This window comes from Hemiscyllium ocellatum, chromosome 12, assembly GCF_020745735.1.
Source record: "Hemiscyllium ocellatum isolate sHemOce1 chromosome 12, sHemOce1.pat.X.cur, whole genome shotgun sequence".
Taxonomy (NCBI): domain Eukaryota; kingdom Metazoa; phylum Chordata; class Chondrichthyes; order Orectolobiformes; family Hemiscylliidae; genus Hemiscyllium; species Hemiscyllium ocellatum.
The window spans coordinates 11,997,054-12,011,136 of record NC_083412.1 but is presented as its reverse complement, the minus strand read 5'-3'; the positions used below and the strand labels follow the sequence as shown (position 1 = coordinate 12,011,136).

Genomic DNA, 14,083 nt, shown 5'->3' with positions numbered 1-14,083 from the left:
AATTAGATTATAGATTAGACTTACAGTGTGGAAACAGGCCCTTCGGCCCAACAAGTCCACACCGACCCGCCGAAGCGCAACCCACCCATACCCCTACATTTACCCCTTACCTAACACTACGGGCAATTTAGCATGGCCAATTCACCTGACCCGCACATCTTTGGACTGTGGGAGGAAACCGGAGCACCCGGAGGAAACCCACGCAGACACGGGGAGAACGTGCAAACTCCACACAGTCAGTCGCCTGAGTCGGGAACTGAACCCGGGTCTCAGGCGCTGTGAGGCAGCAGTGCTAACCACTGTGCCACCGTGCCGCCCATAAATACTGTGAAGTGACAAAGTTGATTGATGAGAGAAGGACTGTAGATGTCATGTACACGGACTTCAGTGACGCATTTGATAAGGCTCCCCATGGTAGACCAACGGAGAAAGTGAAGTCGCATTGGGTTCAGGGTGTACTAGCCAGATGGATAAAGAACTGGCTCAGCAACAGGAGACAGAGAGTAATAGTGGAAGGGAGTTTCTCATAATAGAGACCTGTGACCAGTGGTGATCTGGAGGAAGGTATAGGTGGCCTGATTAGAAAGTCTGCAGATGACACTAAGATTGGTGGAGCAACAGATAGTGAAGGGGACTGTGAGAAAGTGCAGCAGAATATAGATAAATTGGAGAGGTGGTCAGAGAAATGGCAGATGGAGTTCAATCTGGGCAAATGTGAGGCTGGAAGATCCAATTCAAGAGTGAACTATACAATAAATGGAAAGCCCTGGAGAAAATTGATATACAGAGAGATCTAGGTTTTCTAGTCCATTGTACCCCAAAGGTGGCAACGCAGGTCAATAGAGTGGTCAAGAAAGCACATGGCATACTTTCCTTCATTGGACGGTGTATTGAGTACAAGAGCTGGCAAGTCATGATACAGTTGTATACAACTTTGGTTCGACTACATTTTATTGTATACAGTTCTGGACGCTACAAGAGACGGTGTGGAGGAGGTTCACCGGGATGTCGCCTGGTATAGAGGGCGCTAGCTATGAAGAGAGGTTGAGTAGGTTAGGATTATTTTCATTAGAAAGACGGAGGTTGGGGGGGGGGGGGGGGGGGAAACCTGATCGAGGTCTACAAAATCATTAGGGTGGATAGCAAGAAGCTTTTTCCCAGAATGGGAGATTCAATTATCAGAGGTGACAAGTTCAAAGGTCAGAGAGGAAAAGTTTAAGGGAGATATGCATGGAAAGTTCTTTACGCAGAGGTTAGTGGGTGCCTGGAACTCATTGCCAGCGGAGGTGGTAGAGGCAGGCATGATAGCATCATTCAAGATGTATCTTGTGGGCGGCACGGTGGCACAGTGGTTAGCACTGCTGCCTCACAGCGCCTGTAGACCCGGGTTCAATTCCCGGCTCAGGCGACTGACTGTGTGGAGTTTGCACGTTCTCCCCGTGTCTGCGTGGGTTTCCTCCGGGTGCTCCGGTTTCCTCCCACAGTCCAAAGATGTGCGGGTCAGGTGAATTGGCCAAGCTAAATTGCCCGTAGTGTTAGGTAAGGGGTAAATGTAGGGGTATGGGTGGGTTGCGCTTCGGCGGGTCGGTGTGGACTTGTTGGGCCGAAGGGCCTGTTTCCACACTAAGCCTAATCTAAAAAAAGTCTAATCTAATCTAATCTGGATAGATACATGAATGGGCAGGGAGCAGAGGGATACAGATCCTTAGAAAATAGGCGATAAGATAAGATGGAGGATCTGGATTAGCTATGGCTCGGAAGGCCAAAGGGCCTGTTCCTGCACTGTAATGTTCCTTGTTGATACTGCTCATTATTCAGGAGCATTCTGGAATGCACAGATATTTCTTTACTATAGACCATTTTCTTAAACCTGACATCCCCGCAGCCTCCATCTTCACCATTAACAAGTGTGAGGAACTCAGATATCTTTGTCACAAAGGCACAATCATCTCATCAGTTCCTTCCTGCCATTCCACTAGTCCACCAGGTCAACTTCCTTTTAAAGTTCCTCCTTGTGCTAGTCTTCAGCTCTGACTTTTTAAAAAGATTTTCTCCAATCTTCCCTCATAGCCTGTCTGAGCCCATGAGATTCATATCGTATTCCCCTGAACCCATTCCCACTGATCAGCCGACTTGCCCTCCTGCTCCCCAGATCAGCTGATATGGTTCATGGTTCCTTCCCTTCAGGTGTTGCCCCCTCTCTTTTTAATCTTTTGACATCACCTCGTTCCTCAAAGTCAAGCCTTGCAAAGTACCTTCCCGCATCCAGCCTCTTCCTCTCCAAATTCCTTGAATGTAACGTCCCCTTCCAAATCTATTTCCATCTTTCTTTGGACTCAAATGTTTGAATCCCTGCCATTTGGTTTCTCCCCTGTCACAGTACCAAAATTACTCTTAACAAAATATGAAATCCTCTCCTATATGACTGTGGTAAACTTTCCCATCTCCTTCTTAACCGGTCTGCAGCCTTTGACAGAGTGACCACACCATCCTCCTCTGATACCTGTCCCCTGTGGTCCACTGCAATTACTCTCACTGGCTTCCAGCCTTCTCTAATTATAGCTATAGAATCACTGGGAATGGTTCCTCTTTCTGTTGTTCCCCTACCTCAGGTATCCTCCAACAATCTATCCTTGGCCCTTAGTCTTCCTCATCTACATGCTGCCCCTCAGCTACTTCATCCAAGAGCAGACTTTTAGCTTTCACATGTACCCTGATGACACTTAGCTCTACCTCATCATCCTCCACTGTTGCCAATTTATCTGTCCACTTATATACTGGTATCCAGTTCTGGTCAAGCAGAAATTTCTTCCAAGTTATTAGGAATACTAAAACCATTGTTCTTACTTCCCACTTAAAACGCCCATCCCCTAAATACCAATTCAATCCCACTCTCTGGCAACAGCCTGAAATTAAATTCTTCTGTTCTCAAGCCCAGTGTCAGAGATGATCCCTGGAAGAACTTCCAACTTCATACCGTGCCATCTCAAAAAGAGGCTGTTTCCACTTCGGCAACCATGCTCAACTTCACCTGCCTCAGTTCATCTGCTGTTGAAAGCATCATTTGTGCCTTCAGACTTGACTATCCCAACACACTCCTGGTTAGTCTCCAGCATTTTATCCTGTATAAACTAGAGATCATCCAGAGCCCTGCTGCCTGTATCTTAACTTGAGCAAGTCCCATCATTCCCAATCACCTGAGCCCTCTGATCTAATTGGCTCCCAGACATGCTACATCTTTACTTTAAAATTCTCCCCACGGCTTTCAATTCCTTTTACAGCCTCATCCCTCCCATTCATTCTAATTGCTTCTGACCTCAAAATACTCAAGTTATATGCACTCTTTTAATTATGGCCTCCCTTGCATGATCAATTATAACTGTTCCACTGGTGGCTCTATTTATAGTTACCTCAGCCACAAACCATTTTCTTAAACCTGACATCCCCGCAGCCTCCATCTTCACCATTAACAAGTGTAAGGAACTCAGATTTCTTTGTCACAAAGGCACAATCATCTAATCAGTTTATTCCTGCCATTCCACTAGTCCACCAGGTCAACTTCCTTTTAAAGTTCCTCCTTGTGCTAGTCTTCAGCTCTGACTTCCTAGTTAAAAATCGCACAACAACAGGTTATAGTCCAACAGGTTTATTTGGAAGCACTATCTTTCGGAATGCTGTTCCTTCGTCAGGTGGTTGTGGAGTCTAAGACTGTCAGACACAGAATTTACAGTAAAACTTTACAGTGTGAATACCTTGTTATACCTTCCTGCCTCCCCAGGTAAGATGGTGGTGTGGAGGTAATGCCACTGGACTAGTAATCCAGAGGCCAAGGCTAGTGCTTTGGAGTTATGGGTTCAAACTCCACCATGGTACCTGGGAGAACTTAAATTCAATTAACAAAATCTGGAATTGAAAGCCACTGTCAATAGTGGTCACCAAGACAACAATGACTGTTTGAGAAAACACTGATGCTTTTTAGGGAAGGAAATGGTTGAATCCTAACTTCCCTCTGGAAGTGGACAAGGCGGCCACTCAATTGCAGGTTACGGAGGGATGGGCATGAAAAGCTGGATTTGCCAACAACACCCACATCCCTTGAAAGAATAAAGAAAAAATTGCAGTTCAGAAGAATTATATTGGACTCGAAATATCAACTTTGCTTCTCTCTCCAAAGATGTTGCCACACCTGATGAGCTTCTGTAGCATTTGTTATGTTTGTTGCAACATTTCCAGCAACCACAGTACAGTGCTTTTATTAAAGAAGACTAACTTTAAGACATTTCTTAAAATACATTGTTAACTGTCATACCGGTGTTGTATGAAAGGCTCCCATGAAGGCACTGCCTCAATCTGAGTTGATGTCACATGGCAGTAAACTACAAATTGATATCAGGCTTATTTTTTAAAACATGGATTTTCTCTGGTTACCTGAGTGTGTGGCCTTGATCCTCCAAATACACACCATAATCCTTTGCAATTTGGTGTGTAAGATCTGAGAGTAGTGGGATCTTCATTGGTCCTAATCCACCTTGTTTTCTTGGTGTATTTATCCTTTATAAAGCAAAATTACCTCTTTACGAAAAACACTCATTTACTTAAATGACAAAATTCAAATATAAACAGCTTGTGCTTGCAATTTATTTCAACAGATAAACACCTAAAGGAGGGATTCAACTACAGATTGGAGAAGCAGAACAAAATGTGGGTGGGGTGGTGGTGGTGAAGATTTGCAGGGGTGGGAGGGAGGAGATTGGAGAGGGGAAGCTTAATCACAGCAACAATGTTTGGCACTTAAAAGGAGATTATGCAGTTAACTGCAGCTTTGGTGCCCTTATCAAAGGACACGTACACTTGGAGGCATTCCAAAGAAGATTCAGTAGGTTGATTCTGGGCATAGGGGAATTTTCTTACGAGGAAAGATTGTGTCGATTGGGTTCAGTAAATTTTGCACGGTCAGGAAGGAGCGGTCATATTCAGATTTCACACAACCCATGTATGTAAATAGTTCAGGAATTTAGGTGCAGCGTGAGAAATTCATTGTAGAGGCATATTTTGCTTGCTTAAGGTCATAATTTGTAAGATTTTTTTAATGGGATTAATTGAAGTCCAGGATCAGGGGCCCAGCATAAGTGTGGTATCACAGGTAAATTGTAAGTTCACTGGTTGGTGACAGCCACTAACTTGATTATCTATTATAGGCTACTTTCAGATTAAAAGGGAAACATTTAACAGCTACAAAATAAATAATTGGTGCCTCTTTTTAAAACTCAAACCAAATCCTAAGCAATTAAAACGGAGATGCCAGGCGAGGCAAAGTGAGGTAACTGCATGATATGGGAGCTGGTGAACGCCCTTGTGGCTCAGAGTGACAGTACCTGTACCTGTTGCATGAGGAACGCCAGATCAAAATAAACAAGTTAGAGTCTAAACTTCAAACACAGTGATACATCAGGGACGGGGAATGTTACCAATGCTGTGTTTCGGGGACAGTCACAACCCTTAGATTAACTACTTCAAATTTGGTAGGAGACAGAAAGTGGCGACTACCAGCAAGGCAGGTAGAGAATTTCAGGAGATAGTATTCAAAGAGCCTCAGCCCTTGAGTTTGTTGAACAAGTTTGAGATTTTTGCTCCCTGTATGGGTAAGAGCAGTGGCTGTAGGGAGGGTACGAGCAAACTAACCATAACACCATAATACAGGGAGCCATTCAAGGGTGGGAGGGAAAAAAAGAGTAATGTAGTTGTAATCGGGGATAGTATAGTCAGTGGAATAGACACTGTCCCTGTGGCCAGGATCGAGAGTCCCAAAGGCTTTGTTGCTTGCCTGATGCCTCAGTTCAGGATAGCTCATCTGGACTGCAGAGGAACGTGGAGTGGGAAGGGAAAACTCCAGTTGTCATGGTCTGCATAGGCACTAATAACATAGTTAATTAAAGAGGTTCTGCTTAGGGATATGAGAAGCGAGGGGCTAAATTAAGAAACAGAACCAAAAAAGTAATAATCCCTGAGCCACAAGCAAATCGGCACAGGGTCAAGATTGAGCATGGCTCCAGGATTGGTGCGTGAGAAATGAATTCAAATGCATCAGACATCGGCACCAGTACTAGGCAAGAAGGGAGCTGTTCCGAAGGGACAGATTCCACCTGAATCATGCAGGGACCAGGGTCCTAGTGAATCACACTACAACTGTGGATAGGGCTTCAATCTAAATAGTGGAGAAGTGGGGACTGGAAAAAGTAAATGAGCTATAACACAGATTAAAATCAGCAGGTACGATGTTGTGGGTGTCACAAAGATGTGGCTGCAAGGTGATCAGGGCTGGGTACTAGGATACACGTCATATCGAAAGGACAGGCAGACAAGTAGAGGAGGAAGGGTTGCCTTGTTACTAAGAAATAAAGTTAAATCAGTAGCAAGAAGTGATATAGAGTTGGAAGGCAGAGAATCTGTGTGGGTAGAATTGAGGAACTCCAAAGGACATGCTGTTGGGGAATTATGGACAGGTCTCCTAGCAATAATCAGGATGTGGGGAAGAAAATAAATCAGGAAATAGAAAAGGCATGTAAGAAAGGCACTATTACAATAAGCACGGGGGACTTCCACATGCAGGTGGACTGGGAAAATCAGGTTTGGTAGCGGATCTTAAGGAACAGATGTGAAATGTGTAAAAGGTGGTGTTTTGGAACAGCTTGTGCTGGAGCCCACTGGGGAACGGGCAATTCTGGATTTGGTGATCAGTAATGAGACAGAAGTGATTAGGGAGCTTAAGGAGAAGGAACCTCTCAGGGGCAGTGACCATAACATAATAGAATACATCCTTGAGTTAGAGAGGGAGAAGCTGAAATCAAATATAACATTGTTACAATTGACTAAAGGTAACTACAAAGATGAGGAAGGAGCCTGCCAGAGTTGATTGGAAGGGGAGCTGAGCAGGGAAGATGGTGGAGTAGCTTTGGCAGGAGTTTCTGGGGGTAACTCAGGAGGGACAGCAGAAATTCATCCCAAGGAAGAAACATACCAGGTGGAGGATGAGGCAACATGGCCGACAAGAGAAGTCAGGGACCTCATGAAAGCAAAAGGAAAAGCATACAACGTAGTGAAGATTGGGAAACCTTTAAAAATCAGCAGAGGGTAACTAAATAAAAGCAATAAGAGAGAAGAGTATGAAATAAGAGGGTAAGCCCTAATTAGTAATATAAGATTGTAAGTTCTTTTTACATATCTAAAAAGGTAAGGGACAGGCAAAAGTGGACATTGTTCCCTATTCCTACTTCTCCAGCATCATTTTCTAGTGATCCAAAGAAATGGTGGGGGAACTAAAGAGATACTTGCATCGGTTGTCACAGTAGGGGGGGCAGAGGTGGATGTGGTGGCCATCACTGATGAATAGGTCTGAAGGTGGATAAATCACCTGGACTAAATGGACTACACTCCAGGGTTATGAAAGAGATAGCTGAGGAGACTGTACAGGCATTCGGGATGATCTTTCAGGAATTACTGGAGGAAAATGGCTCATGTAACATCCCTGTTTAAGAAACGAGGGAGGCAGAAGAAAGGAAGACTTAGACCAGTTGGTCTGACCTCAGTCATTGGTAAAATGTTAAGACTGCATTATGAAGAACGAGATTGTGGAGTACTTGGAAATGTACAATAAAATAGGACTGAGTCAGCATTGCTTCGTCATATGGAGCTCATGTCAAATAAATCTGTTAGAACTCTGAGGAGGTAGAGAGTAAATTAGACAAAGAGGAGCCAGTGACCATGATTTATTTGGATTTCCAGAAGGCCACTGACAAGGTGTCACATAGGAAGCTGCTGAAAAAGCTAACAGCCCTTGGCATTAGTGGCAGCATACTGGCATAGATCGAGGTCTGTTTGACTGGCAGAAGGCAGAGAGTATGCTTAAATGGGTCTTTTTCATGGTTGCAGCCAGTGACTGTGGGTAGCTAGTGGAGTTCCACAGGGCTCTGTGTTGGGACAACTATTCACGTTATACATTAATAATCTAGAAGGAGGAACTGAGGACATTCTTGCGAAGTTGGCAGATGACACAAAGATAAGTGGAGGGACAGGTAGCACTGATTAAATTGGGATGCTGCAGTAGGGCTTGGACATGCTAGGAGAATGGGTAAAGAATTGGCAGATGGAATACAATGTGGGAAAATGTGAGGTTATGCACTTTCATCATTAGAGGCACAGACTATTTTCTAAATGGGAAAAGGCTTCAGAAAACCGAAGGCCAAAGGGACTTAGGTGTACTAGTTCAGGTTTCTCTTGAGGTTAACCTGCAGGTTCAGTTGGCAATTAAGACAAATGAAATGTCTGCATTCATTGCAAGAGGGCTAGAATACAAGAGCAGCAATGTACTGTTGGGGTTGTACAAGGCACTGGTCAGACCACATTTGAAATATTGAGCAGTTTTGGACCCCAAATCTATGGGAGGGAGTCTAGAGAAGGTTCACAAGGACAATCCCAGGGATGAAAGGTTTGTTATATAGGAAGCGGATGAGTAGTCTAGGTCTGTACTCATTTAGAAGGATGAGGGGGAATTTGATTGAAACTTACTGAATACTGAGAGACCTAGACAAAGTGGACATGGCAGGAGAGACTAGGACCTGATGGCCCAGCCTCAGAGTGAAAGGACAACCCTTTAGTACTAAGATGAGGAGGCATTTATTCAGCCAGAGGGTGGTTATTTTGTAGAATTCATTGCCTCCACAGCCTTCTGCAGCAAAGACATTGAGAGTATTTAAGACAGAGACAGACAGATCCTTGATTGGTAAGGGGATCAAAGGTTATCATAGAATCCCTACAGTGTGGAAACAGGCCACTTGGCCCAACAAGTCCACATTGACCCTCCAAACAGTATCCCACCCAAACCCCTTCCCCTATTCTAATTCTCTACATTTCCCCTGACTAATGCACCTAGCCTACACATTTCTGAACACTATGGACAATCTAGCATGGTCATTTCACCTCTGGAGAGAAGGCAGGAAAAAAAGCATCAAGAAACATATCAACCATAATAGAATGGTGAAACAGACTCAATGGGCTGAATAGCCTAATTCTGCCCCTATATCCAATGGTCTTGAACTCACTGGAGTTGAAAAGAATGAAAGGAGACCTTACCAAAGCACATAATATTCTTAGGAGGCTTGACAAAGTAGATGTGGAATACAGTTCTCCCTACAGAAAAGTCTTGAACGAGAGGGCATAATCTCAGAGTCAGGGGTCACCAAAGTATGACAGAGATAAGAAGGAATTTCTTCCCTCAGAGGGTAGTCAATCTGTGAACTCTTCACCACAGGGGAATGTTCAGTCTGGTTCATTAAGTATATTCAAGGACGAAATAAGCAAATTTGTAACCAGTAAGAGAGTTAAGGGCGAGGAGGAAACGGCAGAAAAATTGAGTTGAGAATGATCAGATCAGCCATGTTCTAAAGTCAGAGCAAACTCGATGGACTGAAGGCCTACTCTGTTCCTATATTTTATGGTCTAACTTCACAAAGCTAAGATGAGCTATTTGCAGGCATGCAATTATCCAGATTCAGAGTTTACTGCTGGGCAGGAATGGAGCAAGCTGATAGATTGCATAAAATAATGAAAGATCATTAGAGTAACTTAAAGGACTATAATTGATAAATGAACCAAACTTAAATACCAAGGATAGCCAATGTTTCTCCTGTATTCACATAAGGGGAGATAGAACAAACAGGGACTACTTTGCATGAGGTAGATGATGAATTTGTTGCTTCATGGACCGGTTAAGGTGATTAGCATAGAAATATTTAAGGTAAATCCAGATAAATATTTGAGAAAATGACATTGTTAGGATGAAATGACAGGAGGAAGAGGGGGGAGGCTCAAGTACATCATAAATAGTAGTCTAGAGCTGTTGAGCTAAATTGTGTAAAATCTTATGCAATAAAATTATGGTGTTTGCTAATGAATGAAAATATTCCTGATTATAATTTATGCATTTAGGAATTTACTTCAAATGAAAAGATGATAATCTCATTACTTATTGTAGGAAACACAATAAAACAATATAGCTTGATGAACTGAGTAATTCTAGATTACAAATTATTCAAAAAGAATGACATTTATATTATACAAAGTCGAGAGGGTAGTGTTGGGAAAGCACAGCAGGTTAGGCAGCATCCGAGCAGCAGGAGAATCCCGATGAAGGGCTTCTGCCCGAAACACTGATTCGCCTGCTCCTCAGATGCTGCTGTGCTTTTCCAGCACCACACTCTCGACTCTGAGCTCCAGCATCTGCAGTCCTCACTTTCGCCATATTACACCAAGTACCAGGCCTACTTACCATGCCAAGTGTGTAAACTGAGAGTCGACAGAGCATGCTACCACTTCTGTGTTAATAGCTCTGAACTCATCAATTCTGTCACCAAAAGCTATGATCTCAGTTGGACAAACAAATGTGCTGTAAAGTAAGAAAACAAAGCAATTATGAATGATAGAGCATTGCTTCAAAAATATAATTAAATAGCAACAGATTACACGCAGAAACCTAAGATTAATGTACCTAAAGAAAATACACAATAAGCAATTATCTTTCAAAAAATATACAGTAAGAAAACAACAGGGCTGTGAAGGACATTTTATAATGAAAAATTCTCAATTATAACACAAATATTGATTTTATTCTGATTGGTACCAGGCTGTTTTTAGTCTTTTGGCAAGTTTATCCAATCACTTCTTGTTGTTACATTATTTAAACAAAATCTGACATATGTACTGTTACTCCCAACTGACAACATATGAATAATAAATACTTCATTTTCACAAAGTCACATGGGTAGTGAATTAGAATTTTAAAAAAGACATGTCAATTTTCTCTTTCTTTCCCTGCTCTAATTCAAAACGTTCCAGTGTTCTAGTTTCACTGTGAAACTACAGATCATCATTGCTAACATCATTCTGATGAATTTATATTGTACATTTTCTAAGGTTTAAATATCCTTTCCATTGGACATGGGGAAGTTCTAAATCTGCACAGGGCTGTAATTGGCCTCACCATCATTTTGGAAAGCAGTATTAAGGACAGTTTCTTAGGAGTGAGATGAACAGCAATGGCTAGTGAGATTGCATTCTTGGCAATTGGATCTGAAGGGTCTTAATTTTCTGGTCATACCAGTAGGAGGTAACAAACCATCTATAAAAATAGAGATACTATTTAGAGATAGTATCTCTAAAATAGAGATAAGATGAGCAAAAAAGAGATAAATGGAATTTGATGTCAATAAATATGAGGTGGTATATTTTGTTTAAAAGATTATACTTCCAATGAGGGATTACAAGTTAATGTGGAAGAGCAGAACAAATCAGGAGTTCAGGTTGAGAATGTCTGCAAAGCAGTACCTTAGGTAGTACTTTAATATAACTGTCAAAAAATGTGACGGTGGAAAAGCACAGCCAGTCAGGCAGCACCCAAGGAGCAGGAGAGTCGATGTTTCGAGCATGAGCTCTTCAGTAGTATAGTTTTTAATATAACTGATCTGCTACGTTTTGAAAATAAAAATCAAGATGCAAAGGTAAATATTAGACATTAAACATTAAGCCTGTACTTGAAAATTCTTTCATGCAGTTTTGAAAAACAATAAACTCAGCCACTCAGATCTACCTGAAAGAAACTAGTTTGGCCAAAACATCCATTGACCTTCCTAAGCCCTTTTCTTAAGATTTTGTGAAGAAGTTAAAAAGGGAGTCGATAATATTCGAGGTAGGCGGGAACATGGAGTTAGGCCTCAGTCAGATTAGCCCTCATCCTTTTCAGTATAGGTCATTCTGCTATAATGCACATTTTGTCAGTGCAAATTGGCTAGAACGCAATTGACGAATTGTGGACGTTGTTTAGATAATGCAAATTTTCTACTGAACTGGTATAACAATTTTATATTAGCAATCTTCAACAGAGCGATTTTCTACAGCGCGAGGTCACAGAGGAACGCAACTGTTGCATTGTAGCAAAAGGACCTGTAGTAAAGTAGGCTTAATGAACTGAACGGCCTGCTCCTTATCAATTTGCAAAACAGAATGGAGTTAAGTTAGGTGGAGAAATTGTCCCGAATTCTTTTCGCATGTTTGGGGGCATGTAAGAAGAACAACAGGGTTAGAAAATGCAAGACTCTCGTCAATTTCTACTTTGTCACTGAGTGGGAAGCTGGTGGAGTTAAAATTCCAATGCAAACATTCTCTGAACTAAAGGTTCATAATACAAATGGCTTTCTTTCTCATCTGATATGTAAACTTGAAGGCAAGCATGAGGGAGGAAGGGATGAGAAAAAGACAGAAGCAAATGGGAGAATTGCTGCAAACCATCATCTTTCTTTTGCCCCCACTCCCATTCTTTTAACTGAGCTTCTCAGGCATCGGCATCCCTTCCAAACGGAGTGCTTTTATAACAATAAGAATAGAAAAATGTGTACAAATCTCACATAACAGGACTAAATGCTCAAGCTCTAGAACTATTCTTGTAAGCTGTAACATGAAAACACACAGACATATATGGTACTCACTCCAAACAACGACAAGACAGTGGTTATATTGCTAGGTTAAGCCTGTACAAGGCAGCATTGCACAGAGTTATAATGCAGTTAACTAGTGATCTAATCTAAATGTACCTTATGATTAGTATTTCATTAAAGCTATTACCAATTCATGGATCAAGTATTAATCTTGATACTTACAAATCAAGTGGGTAGAAAAAGAAGACAAGGTATTTGCCTAGATAATCTGTAAGCTTCAGATCTTTGAATTCTCCATTTATTACTGCTGTCCCTTCCCAGTCTGGTGCAGGTTTTGAAACTAAATATTTTAAAAGAGACACAAGTGATACACTTTGCATACACTTCAGGTTAACTGGTTTAGCAGAATTTCAAGAATTAACACACACAATTTGTAATCATTAAGTCATACCTCAATTCATGTTCCACTTTTAAGTTCCAGTAATTAACTTACAGAATCCAATTCAACATATAATGGGTCCATCAATTCGTCCTCACCACAAATGTCCTGCTAAAAATACAGTTTTGCATGTGTATCTGAAGTCCTCTGATAATTCAAGAGTGGCCATTAATCATTATTTTGTCTTCTTCAAACTGTTTTTGCTCAGCCGACTTAATCTACTCTTTGGGGCTGAAAAAGTTTGCCGGTGCTTTCTTTCCCCTTACACCCTGAAAACAGCTATCTTTCTTATTATTAACTTCATCTCTAATTCTGCTCCTGTAAACTACAGCATTTATGTTGCACCCAGTCTTCAACAGTGTAAAGCAATTTGTCCATGACTGCTTTCAAACCTGGTCACTTGCCTGGCGTGTCTCCTGATTTCAGTCGTGTTCACCAGTTGTCTCCTTCATCAAGATTTTTTAACCAAATCCAGCTCTATTATGCAAACAATCCAAGATTCCTAGCATACCATTTTAGCACTCCTTAAAAGATAACTTATTAAAAGATCCTATTGAAAAGTTCAAAGTCTTTCCGATCACAAAAATACCAAAACCAATTTTACCACCCCCCTCAACCAGAGATACCAAGTGGCAATTGCACTGACCCTACTTTAATCTTAGAGGGCCTTATCTTGAGAAATGTGGATATTTCCCAAAATTGTCTTATCCTATTTTAAGAATTAGTCATCTCTTGAATAAAAGAAAGTTTGAGAGTACTGAGAGTCTTGTGGTTGTCAAACTGCATTTAGGTATGCCAAATGTTAAAAAAAAAGTCTTGAAATGTGGGCATCACTGGTAAGAATGGCATTTATTATCCATCTCTAATTGCCATTGAAAAGGTAATGGCAAGCTGGCTTCTTGAACCACCACTGTTGTCCTTGGGGTGAATATTAGGTAGGGAGAGAGATCAGAATTTGACCCAATAAGAGGATGGCATATAATTTTAGCAGAACTTGCAGGTTCCTATTTCCTTGGTCTTTCTATGTTGATGGAGCCTTGGCCAATTACTCCAGTGCACCTTGTAGATGGTAGAAGCAACAACTATGGTGCATGAGTGGCAGAGAGAATGACTGTGGGGCCCCACAAGTGCATGTAAGATCTGATAAAATGTTATTTCA

The 14,083-nt window shown here is 41.7% G+C and overlaps 1 protein-coding gene across 2 annotated transcripts in view; it reads right to left on the bottom strand.

Annotated features, from left to right (window-relative positions):
• Positions 1-14,083, bottom strand: part of prdx4 (peroxiredoxin 4) — a 38,212-nt gene that overhangs the window by 12,899 nt on the left and 11,230 nt on the right. For both annotated transcript variants that reach the window (XM_060832881.1, XM_060832880.1), the window contains exons 2-4: positions 12,708-12,825; positions 10,325-10,441; positions 4,429-4,551 (exon numbers count right to left, since the gene is read on the bottom strand). In XM_060832881.1, coding sequence (XP_060688864.1) covers positions 4,429-4,551; positions 10,325-10,441; positions 12,708-12,825 — 358 coding nt within the window. The remainder of the gene's footprint in view (positions 1-4,428; positions 4,552-10,324; positions 10,442-12,707; positions 12,826-14,083) is intronic.